Source organism: Rosa chinensis, chromosome 4 (genome assembly GCF_002994745.2).
Source record: "Rosa chinensis cultivar Old Blush chromosome 4, RchiOBHm-V2, whole genome shotgun sequence".
Lineage (NCBI taxonomy): Eukaryota > Viridiplantae > Streptophyta > Magnoliopsida > Rosales > Rosaceae > Rosa > Rosa chinensis.
In genome coordinates this window covers 22,432,901-22,448,211 of record NC_037091.1, presented here as the reverse complement: position 1 = coordinate 22,448,211, position 15,311 = coordinate 22,432,901, and the positions used below count along the sequence as shown (strand labels likewise).

Here is a 15,311-nt window from a genome sequence, read left to right as displayed (position 1 = left end):
AAGGGGGAGTGTTAAAGGAAAAACACATTGTGTGCCTTCGTCAAAGCGATTGACAGAGAGGGAATCAAGGAATCAGTGATTACCATCAATCAGCGCAATTACGGATCAATCAGCATTTAGTATCATTAATGTAATCGATATTTCCGTTGTAATTCTATCCCTATATAAAGGGACTATGAAATGAAATGAGGAGACCAATTCCAATTGTCATTTTACTTTAACAGTCAGGTTATATATCATATATAATCCAACTAGACGACCCATTAAAAAAAAAGTAATATTATATATATATAAAGGTCGAATAAGTCTTTTTTTTTACTTTAAACTAGTGGTGAAAACCCTTTAGTGAATTTATGCATTTTTTTAGTTAAATTGGTCGCAATGTTAACTCTTATTTTTCCCAACACGAAATGACTTATTTATTAAATGAGTTAAGTGGGTTGAAAACAGGTAACCAGTTTAATAAATAGGTTGAGTTTGAGTTTAAACTTTCGACACGATTATTAAATAACGTTGAATTTTTATTTGTACTTGTGATCCCACACCAATCCGACCCAACACGAATCCGATCCGACACAACTCATCCCTAGGGTTGTCAATGGGTCGTGTCGGGTTGGGTTCGTGTCGTGTCACAATAAACAAACCCAAACCCAACCCATTTATTAATCGTGTCGAAAATTTAAACTCAAACCCAGCCTATTTATTAAATGGGTTACCCGTTTCCAACCCGCTTAACCTATTTAATAAATAGGTCGTGTCATGTTTGACATAATTACTCATTTAAGGGTTAATACTGCGACCCATTTAACAAAAAAAAATGCATAAATTGATTAAATTCACTAAAAAAATCCATAAAACGAAGAATATAAATAATTATATATAATTCATAAATAATTAAATCCAATCATGAAGAAGCAAAATATTTCAAATTGTCCAATTCTATGATCAAATACTCCCAACGTCTAAAATTTCAAGAAGAAGTATAGTATAATCGGGTTATACGGGTTCACTTCGTGTTGGCGTGTTGACCTGCGGCCGACCCGTTTATTAAATGGGTCATGACGGGTTGACCTGCGGCTAACCCGCTTTTTAATCGTACGGTTTCAACCCGCTTTATTTCGTGCGGGTTTCGAGTCGTGTTATCGGATCGTATTGGAATTAACAGCTCTACTCATCCCTACTCCTAAAATCTCCATTTTAAAAGTCCGCATTTACATGTTACCTTTAAATATGGAAATTAAAATGAGAGAATCCAGAACCACAATTATTAGTCTGTCATGGAACATCTGATGATTCTGATCAGAGTGGCTTGCCAGAAGCCCACACGTTAGAATTCACAGTGGCATCAAAATTTTATATTATTAGTTCCATACTCTCATTGGTAGTTTGGTACACATACAAATTTTCAATCCACTGAAGAAATAACAGTTTAATTAACCTGTACATCCATCCTTTACTTTTATTTATTTCAGCGAAAAACATCCTTATATTTCATTAAAAAGCAAAAATTACACAACCAAAGAGAGAATCACTACTTATAAAACATCATCTGCTCATTCAATAAGACAACGTCCGTCCCTAAACGAAGAGACAATAAAATGCGATAGCTGAAGCAAATCCTGATGTCATATATGATATAAACAATAACACCAGGTCAATTATGAGGTTTATTAGGCTACTGTGCTCTACATAGCCAAAATTAATGATGAAGATGTTCTTATAGATAATCAATCACTTTTTACATTCGACCAAAGCATAAGCTGGACATATAAACTGATGTCCCTGGCTGTAACATCTGACATAAAGAAGCATATAGAGAAGATGGAAAACAACAAAAATTGGTGCAGTAGTCTTATTTGGAAGCATAAAGCTATTATCTCATGACATAGCTTTCACCATGGTACTCGCGATTAATATATATACACGTCTTCAAAAGGAAAGCGGGGCTTCGATATCAGAGTACCATAGTCCCCAACCAAAATAAGAAAAACCTGCAAAGGAAGCCAAAGTCAGTTCAACACTACAGACAGTTGTGAAAGACAAAACAGCGATATAATTAAGTTCCGTTGAGTAAATAGCTAAACTCACATTGCGGTCGTGCCATCATAGCTCCCATTGGGTATCATAAAGCATTCCAGGTAAGAGCCACATATTTGGCATTCATAAAGATAATTACCATTTTACAGCAGTACTACAAAAGGTAGGTAACCTTAGAGATGAATCACGGCATAATATTACACTATTGGCCTTCATATACTTGGAAACCAGGTGGCCTTAAACAGTAAATACTATGCATAAATTATTGTCCTCTTTTGCTAAGTCTCGGATGCTACCGTAATGGAATAAGTAAATCAACTGCATCAAGACTGGAACTATTTCACATTCATTGCAGCAGCCATATTCCTTAGCTTCTGAGAGATCTCAGAAAATGATGGCCTCTGAGCAGGCTCAGAGCCCCAACAACTTTCCATCAAAGACTTCCATTCAGGATCACACCATGTTGGAATTTGAGGACGTAAAGTGTTGTTCACAATTCCTCCTTCGGACAAAACAAACAAACCGGATTATATTAAACACTATAATATTCTTGACTGGCATTGTGAAATCTTGTATGTACATACTGAAATTAAACCTAAAAAGATGCATTCCTCACAAGCACTTCAAAAAATAAAAAATAAAAAACTTAAGCAGGTTATTCCAGAAATTGAATGCCAAGCTAGTTCATAATATGACAACATCTACACACACGCACAAAAATATGAAGTAGATGATAGTAACAGACAATTCCAAGCAATAAATGAAATTGAAATCAAATTTGTATCTGCACATAAGGTAAAGCTTCTCTAAGATTGGAGTGCACTTATTAAAAAATGATAACAGTAACCTATAGAAATAACCTACCAAATGTAAAATGGAAGGAATCATTCACAATACATAAACAGAACATAAGCCTCCAAAACATTATTTCTTACCAATTATAGAAGCACAATGCATATCTGTATAGGGTTCATCGCCAGTAAGCAGTTCCCACATAACAATCCCAAATGAGTAAACATCAATCTACAAGATGAAAATAACAGCACATGACAACTCGGAAGCTAGTCACCAATTTGAAAAGTCAATAATCATAAGAGCCTGAAACTTCAACATATGTATAAAGGTGGCATCAGTATTACCTTCTCTGTCACCATATGACTTTTCCCACTAAGAAGCTCAGGTGCCATCCAGGGCAAAGTTCCACGAACACCTCCAGACACTAATGTCTGTTGTTTCACTTTTGACAATCCCAAATCACCAATCTAAAGAATGCACATATGATGCGAGTCCCAACACATACATGGTTAGAAAAACTGTAGGTGAAAAGACACTACAAGTGAAAAGAAGGTAATTAAACCAGCCAACCTTGCATACAGGCCGCTGTGGATCTCTCATATTTACCAACAGATTTTCACACTTCAAATCAAAATGTACTATATTTTTTCCATGCAGATACTCCATCCCGAATGCAGCATCCATAGCTATAATCAATCGTTTACGACGATCAATTGTTCTAATAAAAGAATAGAGAATAGATTCATCATACATTGAGCAAAGATTAAGAGCCATTAAATATAGAAATTTAGAAGAGAACAACAGAAAACTTTAGCAATATATCATGCCAAACAACAAAACTATACCTGTCTTTTTTCTGCAAAAACTGTTTCAAAGATCCATTAACCATGAATTCAGTAACAGTTGCTAAAGAGCCATCAGGACCATCACGCACAATACCATAGAAAGAAACAACATTTGGATGATGCAATGAACTAAGTATCAAAGCCTCCTTCCAGAAATCAGCAATCTGCAACAGCAATAAGGAAAAAATTAAGTATTCCATAATCAAACGTAATTACATACAGACTGACATACCCATTTCAGGCAGCACTACTTGCCCTTGAAAAAATTTACTTCAATGATTAAATGTCAGAAAGTTAATGCCATGCAAATAAAATCCATTAAAAAGAATGTAATGATGGTGATGGCGTCAGCTAGCATACGATAATATGCAACAGCCAGGAAGTCACATACAATGCCACAATTAACGAAATATCATGCATACCACAAACTGGACAAATAGGTCCGTACACATGTTCAATAATCATGTAGAAATGAGTGATCAGATTTTACCAAACGTTCTCTTTCAGAAGGTCGGCCAGCAAAACAGCTGGCTTTTATTCTCTTTATTGCTACATCTGAACCCTTCCACTTCCCATGAAAAACAGCTCCATATGTTCCAGAACCTAATTCTCTGATCTCCTCAAGATCATCATTCTTTATTGTCTGTGCAAAGAATAGAAAGGACAGTTAAAAGACAATGACATGAAGGGCCAAGAAAACTAGGATAGCTAAATATGAAGAGGTCAGTGTAGATTTAAAAATGACACAAAGATGGCAGCAGACAGGAACCTGCAATCCCTTGGAAATAGCTTCTGCCTCGGCCTTTGTTGGCTCAATTTTGGAATTATTCAGATTCTCACTATCAGAATCCACTTCGCCATCTCCAGGAGTGTTCTATAAGACAACAGGACATTAAGAACAGACATGGAAAACCTATTTAACAATATATCAACTTTATTGAGTTCTCACCACTGGTTCCAAACTGTTTGTTGCAGCTTCATTGGCAATTGGATTACTCTTCTGAGAATCAGTACTTTCCTCAACTTTTGCTTTTACCTCCTCTACCCCATATATGGCCACTTTTTTTACAGAAGCAATCAACTCAGGCACAAAACTCAAATTGTTAGCTGAAAGCTTTGAAATTTCAGGAGTAGAATGATCCTTGTCACCACTTTCTGCTGCGAGTTTGAGACTATTTGAATTTACTAACTCGAGAGGCACCACTTCACTTATATCACCCAATTCTTTTTTATTTATAACCTTCATATCAGAGTTCTCAACCTTCTCTCCATCAATCACCTCCCTTCCTTCTCTAGGTAAACTCTCTGTATCCAACATAACTCTAGTGACGCCGTCCAAAGGGGTAGCAGAACTTACTATATCAGGTGTGGGTTGAATGAGTTCTGGAGGAAATTGATGATGATTTTCATGAGCAAGTGTGTTAGGGTTCAAGTTCAAAGCTTGGCCATAAGAATAGTCTGGAACAGATCTTCCGTCAAAACCTAACACCTTCTGCGATGATTCAACCCAAAGATTCTGATTGTCTGCTGCAATGCAAAATCTTGGACTACCCTCGTGTCTGAGATATCCTGGATTGACAGAACCATTAATTTGGGGAGCTGAATTGGATGCATCGTAAGGGGGCACAGGATGCATTGTGCTATGAACATTTCTCCATACTCCATGTCCCGGTGCATGTCCATGAGACACTGGGTAAACATTATCTCCTCCGTAAGCATAAGGAAGATTTCCATATGGAACGCCACGGTCTTCTACAGGAGAAATGTGTACGTGGGGTGGGCCAGCCACAGGTCGGTCATGAAACACGTCATTTCCCATTTCAGACCCAGCTCGTTGATGGACAAAATTGGTAGAGACGTGATGGACATCCACCATATTATTATGAACAAGAGGCAAATTCATGCCAGGACCATCTACAATGTAGTGATCGTTCAATTTTCCAGTTCCAGAGACATGTGATCTTGCTTCTTCAGCCCGGCTATTCAAACGGTGTGGAGCCCATTGATTTTGATTCTCATTATATAGAGGTGAAGAATCGTTATTCTGCTCAGTTGTGTAACCATGGTGCAACTTTGGACGGCAATCAGCACATGTATTAGCAACCTGATGAAATCCATTGACCATGTTGGGTTGCTCGAAATGTGGTTGGTTTCTTTGGAAACATACCCGACAGTGTTCAGAGACACTGTTTCCTTCGAGAACATTGTTTCCATGAAAAATGTTACCTGGAAAGCCTGACTTCTCACCAGATATAGCTCCACTTGGAAGCCATACAGCATTATCAGAATACTGTGGTTGGTGTTCATATCCAGGCTGATGATTCAATGGCAGCCGTGCATATTCTTCAGGCATTCTATCTGAACATTTATCAGGTACATCTGCAAATGGCATACGGTACCGTGCAGAGGTAGGAGAAGTTGGAAACTCTGCCATTGGTCTTGGATCAAGGTGCCCATGATGCCGAGGAGAATAGTATGCAGGACTCCACGGAGCTTCCATGTCGTTAAACCTTTGGCTAATGGGCTGATGGTGTTGCCCTGAACCTATATGAGGTATTTTGAGGCGATGCAGGTTATAATGAGACATGGATATCTCGTTTCTCTGGCTATGGAGGCCACCCTCGAGACTCATTGGACTAAAGAACTGTTCAACTCCATGGAGATCATCAACTGAAGTGATGACAGGGGACTCTAAATGCTGCTTCCTAAATTCGGAACCATCATTTAAGTTATTGAGCGCATCAACATACCTCCTCTCATGATCCCTTTCATCCCCGTCATAGTGTGAGGAACCACCATCCTGGTCGGGATACGAAAACAAAAAAATCCTGAGCCTGGTGAAACCATCACCCGACCCCAACTTATCATACTCTTCCATCATGTTGGTCACATCATCATCATTCACAACCGAGACAAGGGCGTCAAGGTCCTCATCCGGTTGCTGGTACTTAAGCACCGCCGCCCCTTCATAAAGCTCCCTCATCTTGCTCATCAACTCCTCATACCTAATGTCACGCGGAACACTAACAATTCGTGTCTCCCCACCGACATATCGGAGCCTCCCATCCTGCGGCCGAGGCAATATACTACCGGAGAAACTACACAGAAATTTAACACGAGGGGGATTGTCTTCATTCGAAACAGGGCTGGAAACATGGGTGGAATTAGAGCCAAAGTGAGGGGTAGTGGAAGGGCTCTCCATCAAGTAGACAGCCTGTTGCTGCTGCTGATCAATTGGGTTATCCGACTCACTCAAGCATGCAATTCCTTTATTACACATGAGTGAGTATCATTCAAGATTTTCAAATTTCGGAAATTTGAGCCGGTAATCATAAGCATGGTCTCCAACTTGAATAACCCAAATGAACAAATCTTCCATTTATAACAAACTAATCATATCTCCGAGTCCGGCATTGAAACAATCACCAAAACCACAAATTCATATAAAAAACTAATGAATCAATTCACCCCCAAAATTCAATGCCCCAAAAATCAACAAATTCTGGCGTAAAAAAGAAGTGGGTACCTGAAAAGTAGGAGAAACTAGGCAATACCAAGATGGTATAAGGGAATCTTGGATATAAAGGCCCAGCCCAGTTCGGCTGCTGTTGCGATCTAGCACAGCAGAAGAGAGAGAGAGAGAGATCGAGAGATGCGTGGGAGTGAAGAGAGTGGTTTTTTATCTGTGAAAACTAATAATAAGGTGGAGACGAAGAAGAAGAAGATGATGATGAAAAGGGAGGAGATGAAGGACCGCCATAGGCGTAGTGGCTTTGGTTTTTGGTTCGCTTGGTTTTGGGTCGGGATGCGATGCCTGTTTGCCAGGTAGTGTCCCACGTGGCACTACCTGCTTTTCGCGTTTCTCCTCTTGCTAGCATCTGATTTATCTCCTCCGGAGGAATTTGGCATATGCCGTTTCGCACGTGCTTCTGCATACTTGGGATTTTACTAGCAAACATTTGCACGACTCACCCTCGCCAGCGGGCGGACGACAAAAGAGTCATTTTGTAAAAGATTATTTTTCAACATACACATACAGACATACTAATATCAGTTTCTAGCTAGTAAGTTTGAGAGGTCTTTGGGAACGTGAGCTTATGATGAAGGATTAGTCTGGTTTTGCTAGAATACTATGGTGGATCTCGGTCTGAATACCGAATGGGTGGATGTATTACTAATTCGTATAACGTAACCGAGGTGATCTGATAAAAAAAAAAGTTAAAAAAAAAAGTACAGATACTGAAAGCCAAATAAACATCTAGATCTTCGACGTGTGTGTAAAATAGTCTGCAATGAATGATGGCGATGGCGGTTTATTAACTCTAAAGAATGCATCAATATGGGGACAAATTGTTCTCTCACTGAGAACCCCCACAGAGCTAGTAGACTACAAAGCATCAATTAAATCATGGAGCCAAGCAGGCCCTACATCTTTGCAAAACATAGCTTGCACCAAAGACAAAGCAGATCTTGCCAATTTGTGAGCCACCAAGTTAGAGCGTTTCTTCATATGCTTCCAAGAGACCGTGTCAAACTCTCTCATCATCAATCTAACTGCATCTAGTACTCCTCCAATATCACTAAGATCCCATCCAGAGACATTCAATCCATTAATCACATTGAGAGCATCACCATAAACTGTACATTTCTCAATCCCAATTCTCTACAGTACTTTAACCCATGCCACAAAGTTAATGCCTCAGTTGCAGTAGGTTTAATGGAAGCCGGCAGGGGAATAGATAAAGCACCCATCAACCGTCCTGCATCACTCACAATCACTACACCCATCCTCACACACTCCTTAACCACATCAACAACACCATCAAAGAACAACTTGGCTTATGCCCTACTTGCAACACCAACCTCCTGAACAGTAGCAGAACCCCCTACATGTTCTCCATCCTGCAAATTATTATAACCTGCCTTCACCCTAGCAAGCTCAGATTGCCACTCTACTCTTCTTTGAACAATCTGATCAGCCTTTAATGCCACCTTCCCATGCAGCTCCTCATTCCTACTCTTCCAAATCCACCAACTAATCATCAACCCAAAAAACTCCAACTCACTTTGATTACCTACAGCAGCAACATGAAGCACAAGATCAATAAAAGAAAGTTCCTTCCAGAGTTTGACAAAACCGCTCAACCACGTACATTTCCACACCTTTTGGGCTTTAGAACACTCCCAAAGACTATGCAGCACCATTTCAACTGACTTACCACACCTACCACAACCGTCATGAGAACAAATTTTGCGCTTAAACAGGCGCTCAACATAAGGAAGGAATGAATGGCAAGCTCTCCAAAGAAAGAGCTTGACTTTGTTAGGGACCCCTAGCCCCCAAATAATACTCCAGATATTTTTGGAGTTTAAATCACTATTCCCCCCACTATACTCAATTCTCACACCCACCTGCTTCAACTCCATCCTAAGCTAATACCCCGACTTCAACGTATAGTATCCATCCTTTGTATAATGCCAAATAGCCACATCCCCCACCTACAGCAGCAACATGAAGCACAAGATCAATAAAAGAAAGTTCCTTCCAGAGTTTGACAAAACCGCTCAACCACGTACATTTCCACACCTTTTGGGCTTTAGAACACTCCCAAAGACTATGCAGCACCATTTCAACTGACTTACCACACCTACCACAACCGTCATGAGAACAAATTTTGCGCTTAAACAGGCGCTCAACATAAGGAAGGAATGAATGGCAAGCTCTCCAAAGAAAGAGCTTGACTTTGTTAGGGACCCCTAGCCCCCAAATAATACTCCAGATATTTTTGGAGTTTAAATCACTATTCCCCCCACTATACTCAATTCTCACACCCACCTGCTTCAACTCCATCCTAAGCTAATACCCCGACTTCAACGTATAGTATCCATCCTTTGTATAATGCCAAATAGCCACATCCCCCCCCCCCCCCCCCCCACCCACTATGTTCACAAAGAGGAATTGAGAGGATCTTGTCAACGTCCACCAAAAGAAAGTGCTCTTTAATAAATTCAATGTTCCACATACCTGGCCTTGCCATAAGCTGATTGACTGTGGTATTCCCATTCAAGAATCATGGCGTAATTACCCGGAAGGTCAGTGGCGAGGGCAACCACTTATCCTCCCAAATTCTTGTCGTTTCTCCATTACCAATTCTCCACTGGATCCCCGCACATAATAATTCCTTGCCCCACACCAAACTTCGCCAAATGAAGGATGGTTTTGTTCCAATCTGAGCCATTGCCTAATTACCTCCAATGCCATACTTGAGCTGTAGTATATGGTTAACTAGGGATTCAGGATGGAGCACAATCCGCCACAAAGTTTTCGCAAGCAAAGCCTGGTTAAAAACTTCAATATCTCTAAAACCCAAGCCTCCTGCCAATTTGTTTTGACATAGAACATCCCACTTACACCAGTGGATACCCTTCTTTTTACCACCATTACCCCACCAATATTTCCCAACCTTAGATTGATAGGTTCTACAAATACCTTTAGATAACCTGAAGACCGACATTGTGTAAGATGGGATGGCTTGTGCAACAGCCTTTATCAACACTGTTTTACCAGCCTTCGACAACAATTTGGATTGCCACCCTTGTAAATGATGGTCAAGCCGCTCATGTATCCTCTTGAATATCTCTTTTCGATTCTTGCCAGCCACCGTTGGGAGCCCTACATACCTCTCGTGAAAGGGAACAACAAGAACTCCTAGTAATTGAGTGATAGACACTTTCTGGTCATCTGTAATTCCTGGCCCAAATGCAATTGCAGATTTTTGAAAATTAATCTTCTGCCCTGCCACGCACTTATAAAGTAGTAGACACTGTTTTAATCTTGTCAACTCAGGGATATCTGCTTTCCCAAATAGGAGGCTATCATCAGCAAACAAGAGATGCGAGATTGTCGGAGCCCCCTTAACCACCCTAGCTCCATGAACAAGACCGTCACTTTCAGCCTTTTGAAACAACCCAGTAAGCCCTTCAGAACACAGAAGAAAAAGATATGGAGAAAGTGGGTCTCCTTGCCGTAATCCCCTCGTCGGTCTGACCAGCCCTACTGCTTCACCATTCCATAGAACACTGAAAGATACATATTGCACACAGCACATAATCAAATCAACCCAACTCTCCTTGAACCCCAATCGCAGCATAATGTTTCGAAGAAAGACCCATTCCACCCTATCATATGCCTTACTAATATCCGACTTCAATACACAGAAAGGATCATCTCCTGTTTGTCTACTATGAATGGAATGGACCATCTCAAATGCCGTAATCACATTATCATGGATGCAACGACCTGGTACAAAGGCACTTTGGAAACTTGAAATCACCTTTGGTAATATTGCTTTCATGTAATTCACCAATGCTTTAGAAATTAGCTTGTAAAGGACATTGCACAAACTAATTGGTCGGAAGTCAGTCACCATCCTAGGATTATCAAGCTTCGGAATCAACGCCAACAGTGTGTGATTGAGCCCAGCTAACTCAGCTCCATCATTCAAAACCTGCAAACAGAACTTACTGATATCATCTCCAACCACCTCCCAATAAGTCTGATAGAACCAAGCTGAGAATCCATCTTCACCCGGTGACTTGTCTAGTCCCATCTGCTTCAATGCAATATCAATATCATTCCTTGTAAAAGGTTGTTTAAGTTTCCGGTTCATATCCTCGGTAACTTTCTGTGGCACCGCATCGAGAACCAGCTTCATATGGTTACAACCCTCAGAAGTAAACAACTTTGAGAAGTAATCTAAGAAAGCATCCTAAATGCCCTCATCAGAATCCTGCCAGTCTCCCTCTGAATTAGTAATACCCTGTATGCGGTTTTTTCTTCCCTGAGTCTTTGCATACCCGTGAAAGAATTTTGTGTTACTATCTCCCTCCTTCAACCACGACACCCGAGACCTCTGTTTCCACAATGACTCCTCAAGCTCCATAAATCTGTTCAACTCACCCAGTACCGCCTTTCTCTCCTGCTGTACCCTTTCATCTAGATTATCAAAAGGCCATTTGGATAACTCCCCATACAGCTGCCTTATCTTCCGCGGAATATGGCCAATATTATCATCATTCCAACGCCTCAAAGCCTTTGAAACATTAAATAGATTGCTTTGAATGCCTCCCAAGGAATTACTCTCAGCCCAATTTTCCTGAACAATGCTCCCACAGCCCTCTTCTTTTGCCCAAAATGCTTCGAACTGAAATCTTCTATTGAATTTCTTCTTACCAACTCCTCTCCCAACTACACCATCTGTTAACAAAAGTAGAGGGATGTGATCAGAAGCCCCTGCATCGATGTAAAGCTCATGAAACTGTGGGAATAAATCTGCAGCCTCCTGATTAAGAAAACATCTATCCAATCGCTCTACAATGGAACCACGTCTCCAAGTAACCATTGGTCCTGAAAACTCAACTTCTTGTAGCCCACAATCATCAATGGCTTCCTAGAATTTCTGAATTTGTGCCTCAGACCTCTCATTCCCACCAATCTTCTCAGAAACACTGAGCAATTCATTAAAATCCCCAAAGACAATCCACGATCCCCTTACCGAAGCAGCTATTCATCGCAAGAATTCCCAAGAAAATTGCTGGAGATGAGTTTCCGAATTTCCATAGAAACCAGTGACCCTGATAGTTTCCCCATTCAGCTGTATCTCGACATCAATATGCCCTTGAGAAGAGCCCAAAGGCCTGACGACCAAATGACTCTTCCAGCACAAGGCTAAACCACCGCTACTGTGACCCACCTTCCCCACTACACTACACCCACCAAAACCCAAATTAAAGCAAATATCAGCCATTTCCTCCTTCTTTTTCTTGGTTTCCATTAAGAACACCAAGTCGGGGTCTTTCGCTTGAAGAAATTTCTTCAAGGCTCGGAATGTGTGCAGGTTCCCCAATCCCCGCACATTCCAGCTAACGCCTATCATTGCTCGTGATGGGCCCAAGAACCGGAGCCCATCACGGTTAAACAGTTACCTGAAACATCAACAAGATTGGATTTTCGTGGAGGAATTCGGTTTGAGGAGTGCCCACGTTCCCAACAGCCGACTGGAAAGCCACGACGCCCCTTTCCACCTCTACCTCGACCTCCCAATGCCGCCGTATCTTTCGTCCTCTTTGGCTTCCCATCATTCTCCACACCTTCAGAAACAACAGTCTTCCCTTTCTCCCTGTCCACAGTACTCCCCCTCCTCCCCTAGGACCCTCACTGCCATCACTTTGCCGGCCTCTACCTCCTCCCCTTTTGTAAACTCTAACATCATCCCCATCCACCCTTACATGTTTGCCTCCCCCAAATTCAAAAATCCCTTTCTTCTATTTTGACTTTTGATTCCCAGAGTTGGAATCAGAATGAAAGGTTGAGAGACGACCCCCAGCAGATACGATTTCAATTTTAGAACCTGGACCTGCATGTAGTCGGTATGAGTGAGTGGGATTGGGCCAAATTAGAAGCATGGTTCTGTAGCCCACAGTTTGAAGTGGGCCCCTATACCCCACGTGGCCCATTACCAATCAAACCAGCTTCTTTCCTGCCTAATGTTGAGTCCCCCCCAATTAAACCATGGTCTTCTGCAGATTGCTTCCTGACATCTTGCTCAATCAATCCCGAATTCACAGCCAGCATATCATCCCGTGATTCCTTTGGACATGAATGTAGTGATAAATGAGGTGCCACGTCATCACTCAGTCGACGTCGGCGCTTGATTGTAGGAAACTCCGCCAAATTCTGATCCTCAATATCAACTTCCATCTCCTCCATTCCCTGCACTCCGCCTTCCTCAAGCTCCAATCTCGATTGAATTGATCCAACAACTTCATTATCAAAAACACTTAAGGACCAACCCTTTGGCTTAGGAATCAACCCAAATCGCTTCCCTTGAAGCTGTCATTCCAGGTCGATCAAAAACACATCCTTGGATAACGTTTTCCATCTTCCAAATCTCTCCTTCGGAATCACACCCTCTTTGTGCAATTGACATCCTGAGCTCACACGGTCTAAACAACCACAAAAGAAGTAGAAATAAGGTAGATGTTTGTACTCCAACTGGAACTTTTCAGGTAGCAACCCCATACCTATCGAAATTTTAACCCACCTTTGCAGTGGCTTGGACACCTCTAACCCAACTCGAATACGTAAAAACCGTCCACTACAATCCTCCCCAAAGCCACCACCCATCGGGTAAAAAGTCCCTAACTGCCTCCCAATACGCTCAGCTAGTTTGGTGATCATGAAAGCAGGTTTAATACCTCTGACAGGAATCCAAAAAGCCTGAGAATTAAGAGATATTGATTTGGGATCCACCGTTCCATCTGAGGCAGTAAGGAGAAGTAAAGCATGATCAAACGGCCACGGACTCCCCTTCAAAACCTTCCCACTATCTGCATCAGACCTAAATGAGAAGAGAATTCGATCAGAATCTTCCCATTGAAAGATAACAACCTCTTCCTTTAGGGCCCAAATACGTTTCATGGTACTCCGCAACGCTTCGAAGCAAAAAGATTTATTTGTCAATAATTTACCCACCACCCAAAACTTTCGATCAACAACCTCCTTCGGATCTTCTAACTGGATCACATTCAAATCCTCTTCATCTTCAATGGCCATTCGCTTGGTTAGATCCACAAGGACCTCTTCCATCTTACACAACCACGTCGTACAGAATACCCAAAACTAGCAACCCCACTCCACTCCTCGGAGCCACCACCACATACGCACAGATGATGGCCAGCAAGGTAGAAGGACTATTCCACTCCGTTCTCCCAAACCCTAACTCTCGCTAGAGAGAAGGGACTCCAAGCGGTGGACTATATTGTTTCACATTTTATCTGGAATCTTACTCATACATATATATATATATATATATATATATATATATATATATAGGGATAATGACCATTTACACAATTTTAGGATAAAAATTGCCCACTTACCCAAACACTCTAAGAGATTATTTCCCTAATACCCAATTAATTATTTTTTTTATTCTTTTTTATTTATTTTTGGGACATTTTTGCCCTCTCCTTCTTTGTCACTTAGAGAGAGAAGTCAACGGAAACCTTTGCCAGACTCCAGTGACCATTGGCTGGCCGAGGACTCCGGTGACTGGAATCCATCCACGGTCACCGGAATCCCTAATCCGGTTACCGGACTGGTGACGGGATTCCAACGTCTGAATTTATTGCCCCCTAATAATACCCAGTAACCATATTATTGCCCCTCAATAATCATATTATTGCCCCCCAATAACATTTTTATTAGGGATCAATAATTAGTGAAAAATGAAGATGTGTTGTAAATATTATTATCTATATGGCTATCCACGTAAATACTCATTAGTTGTGTACTTTGATGTAAACCCTACCTCTATTTAAAGGAGGCTAATGAGACTGAATGAGAACACTTCTACTTCCTCCCTATTATGCTCTCTCCATATTCGCTCTACTTTATAACACGTTATCAGCATGCTCTGCTATTATTTTTTGAAAACTCTATGATGATCTACGAGTTTATGGTGCAACGTTGTTGCTATTAACTATAACTTATGATCTATGAGTTTATTCATGATCTATGTCATTTATGCATATCAGTTTATTTCTTAAGGTGCCATCGATTCCTGCTTTATT

The 15,311-nt window shown here is 41.0% G+C and overlaps 1 protein-coding gene across 1 annotated transcript; it reads right to left on the bottom strand.

Moving 5' to 3' along the window:
- Positions 1 to 1,604: 1,604 nt before the first annotated feature.
- On the bottom strand, positions 1,605 to 7,537 carry LOC112198590. The gene is made up of 9 exons (XM_024339739.2): positions 4,627 to 7,537; positions 4,447 to 4,551; positions 4,168 to 4,320; positions 3,678 to 3,841; positions 3,403 to 3,550; positions 3,177 to 3,299; positions 2,973 to 3,060; positions 2,089 to 2,539; positions 1,605 to 1,991 (listed from the first exon to the last, which is right to left on the bottom strand). The coding sequence occupies exons 1-8, from the start codon at positions 6,955 to 6,957 to the stop codon at positions 2,373 to 2,375; spliced, it is 3,279 nt and encodes a 1,092-aa protein (XP_024195507.1). The 5' UTR covers positions 6,958 to 7,537; the 3' UTR covers positions 1,605 to 1,991; positions 2,089 to 2,372.
- Positions 7,538 to 15,311: the final 7,774 nt, after the last annotated feature.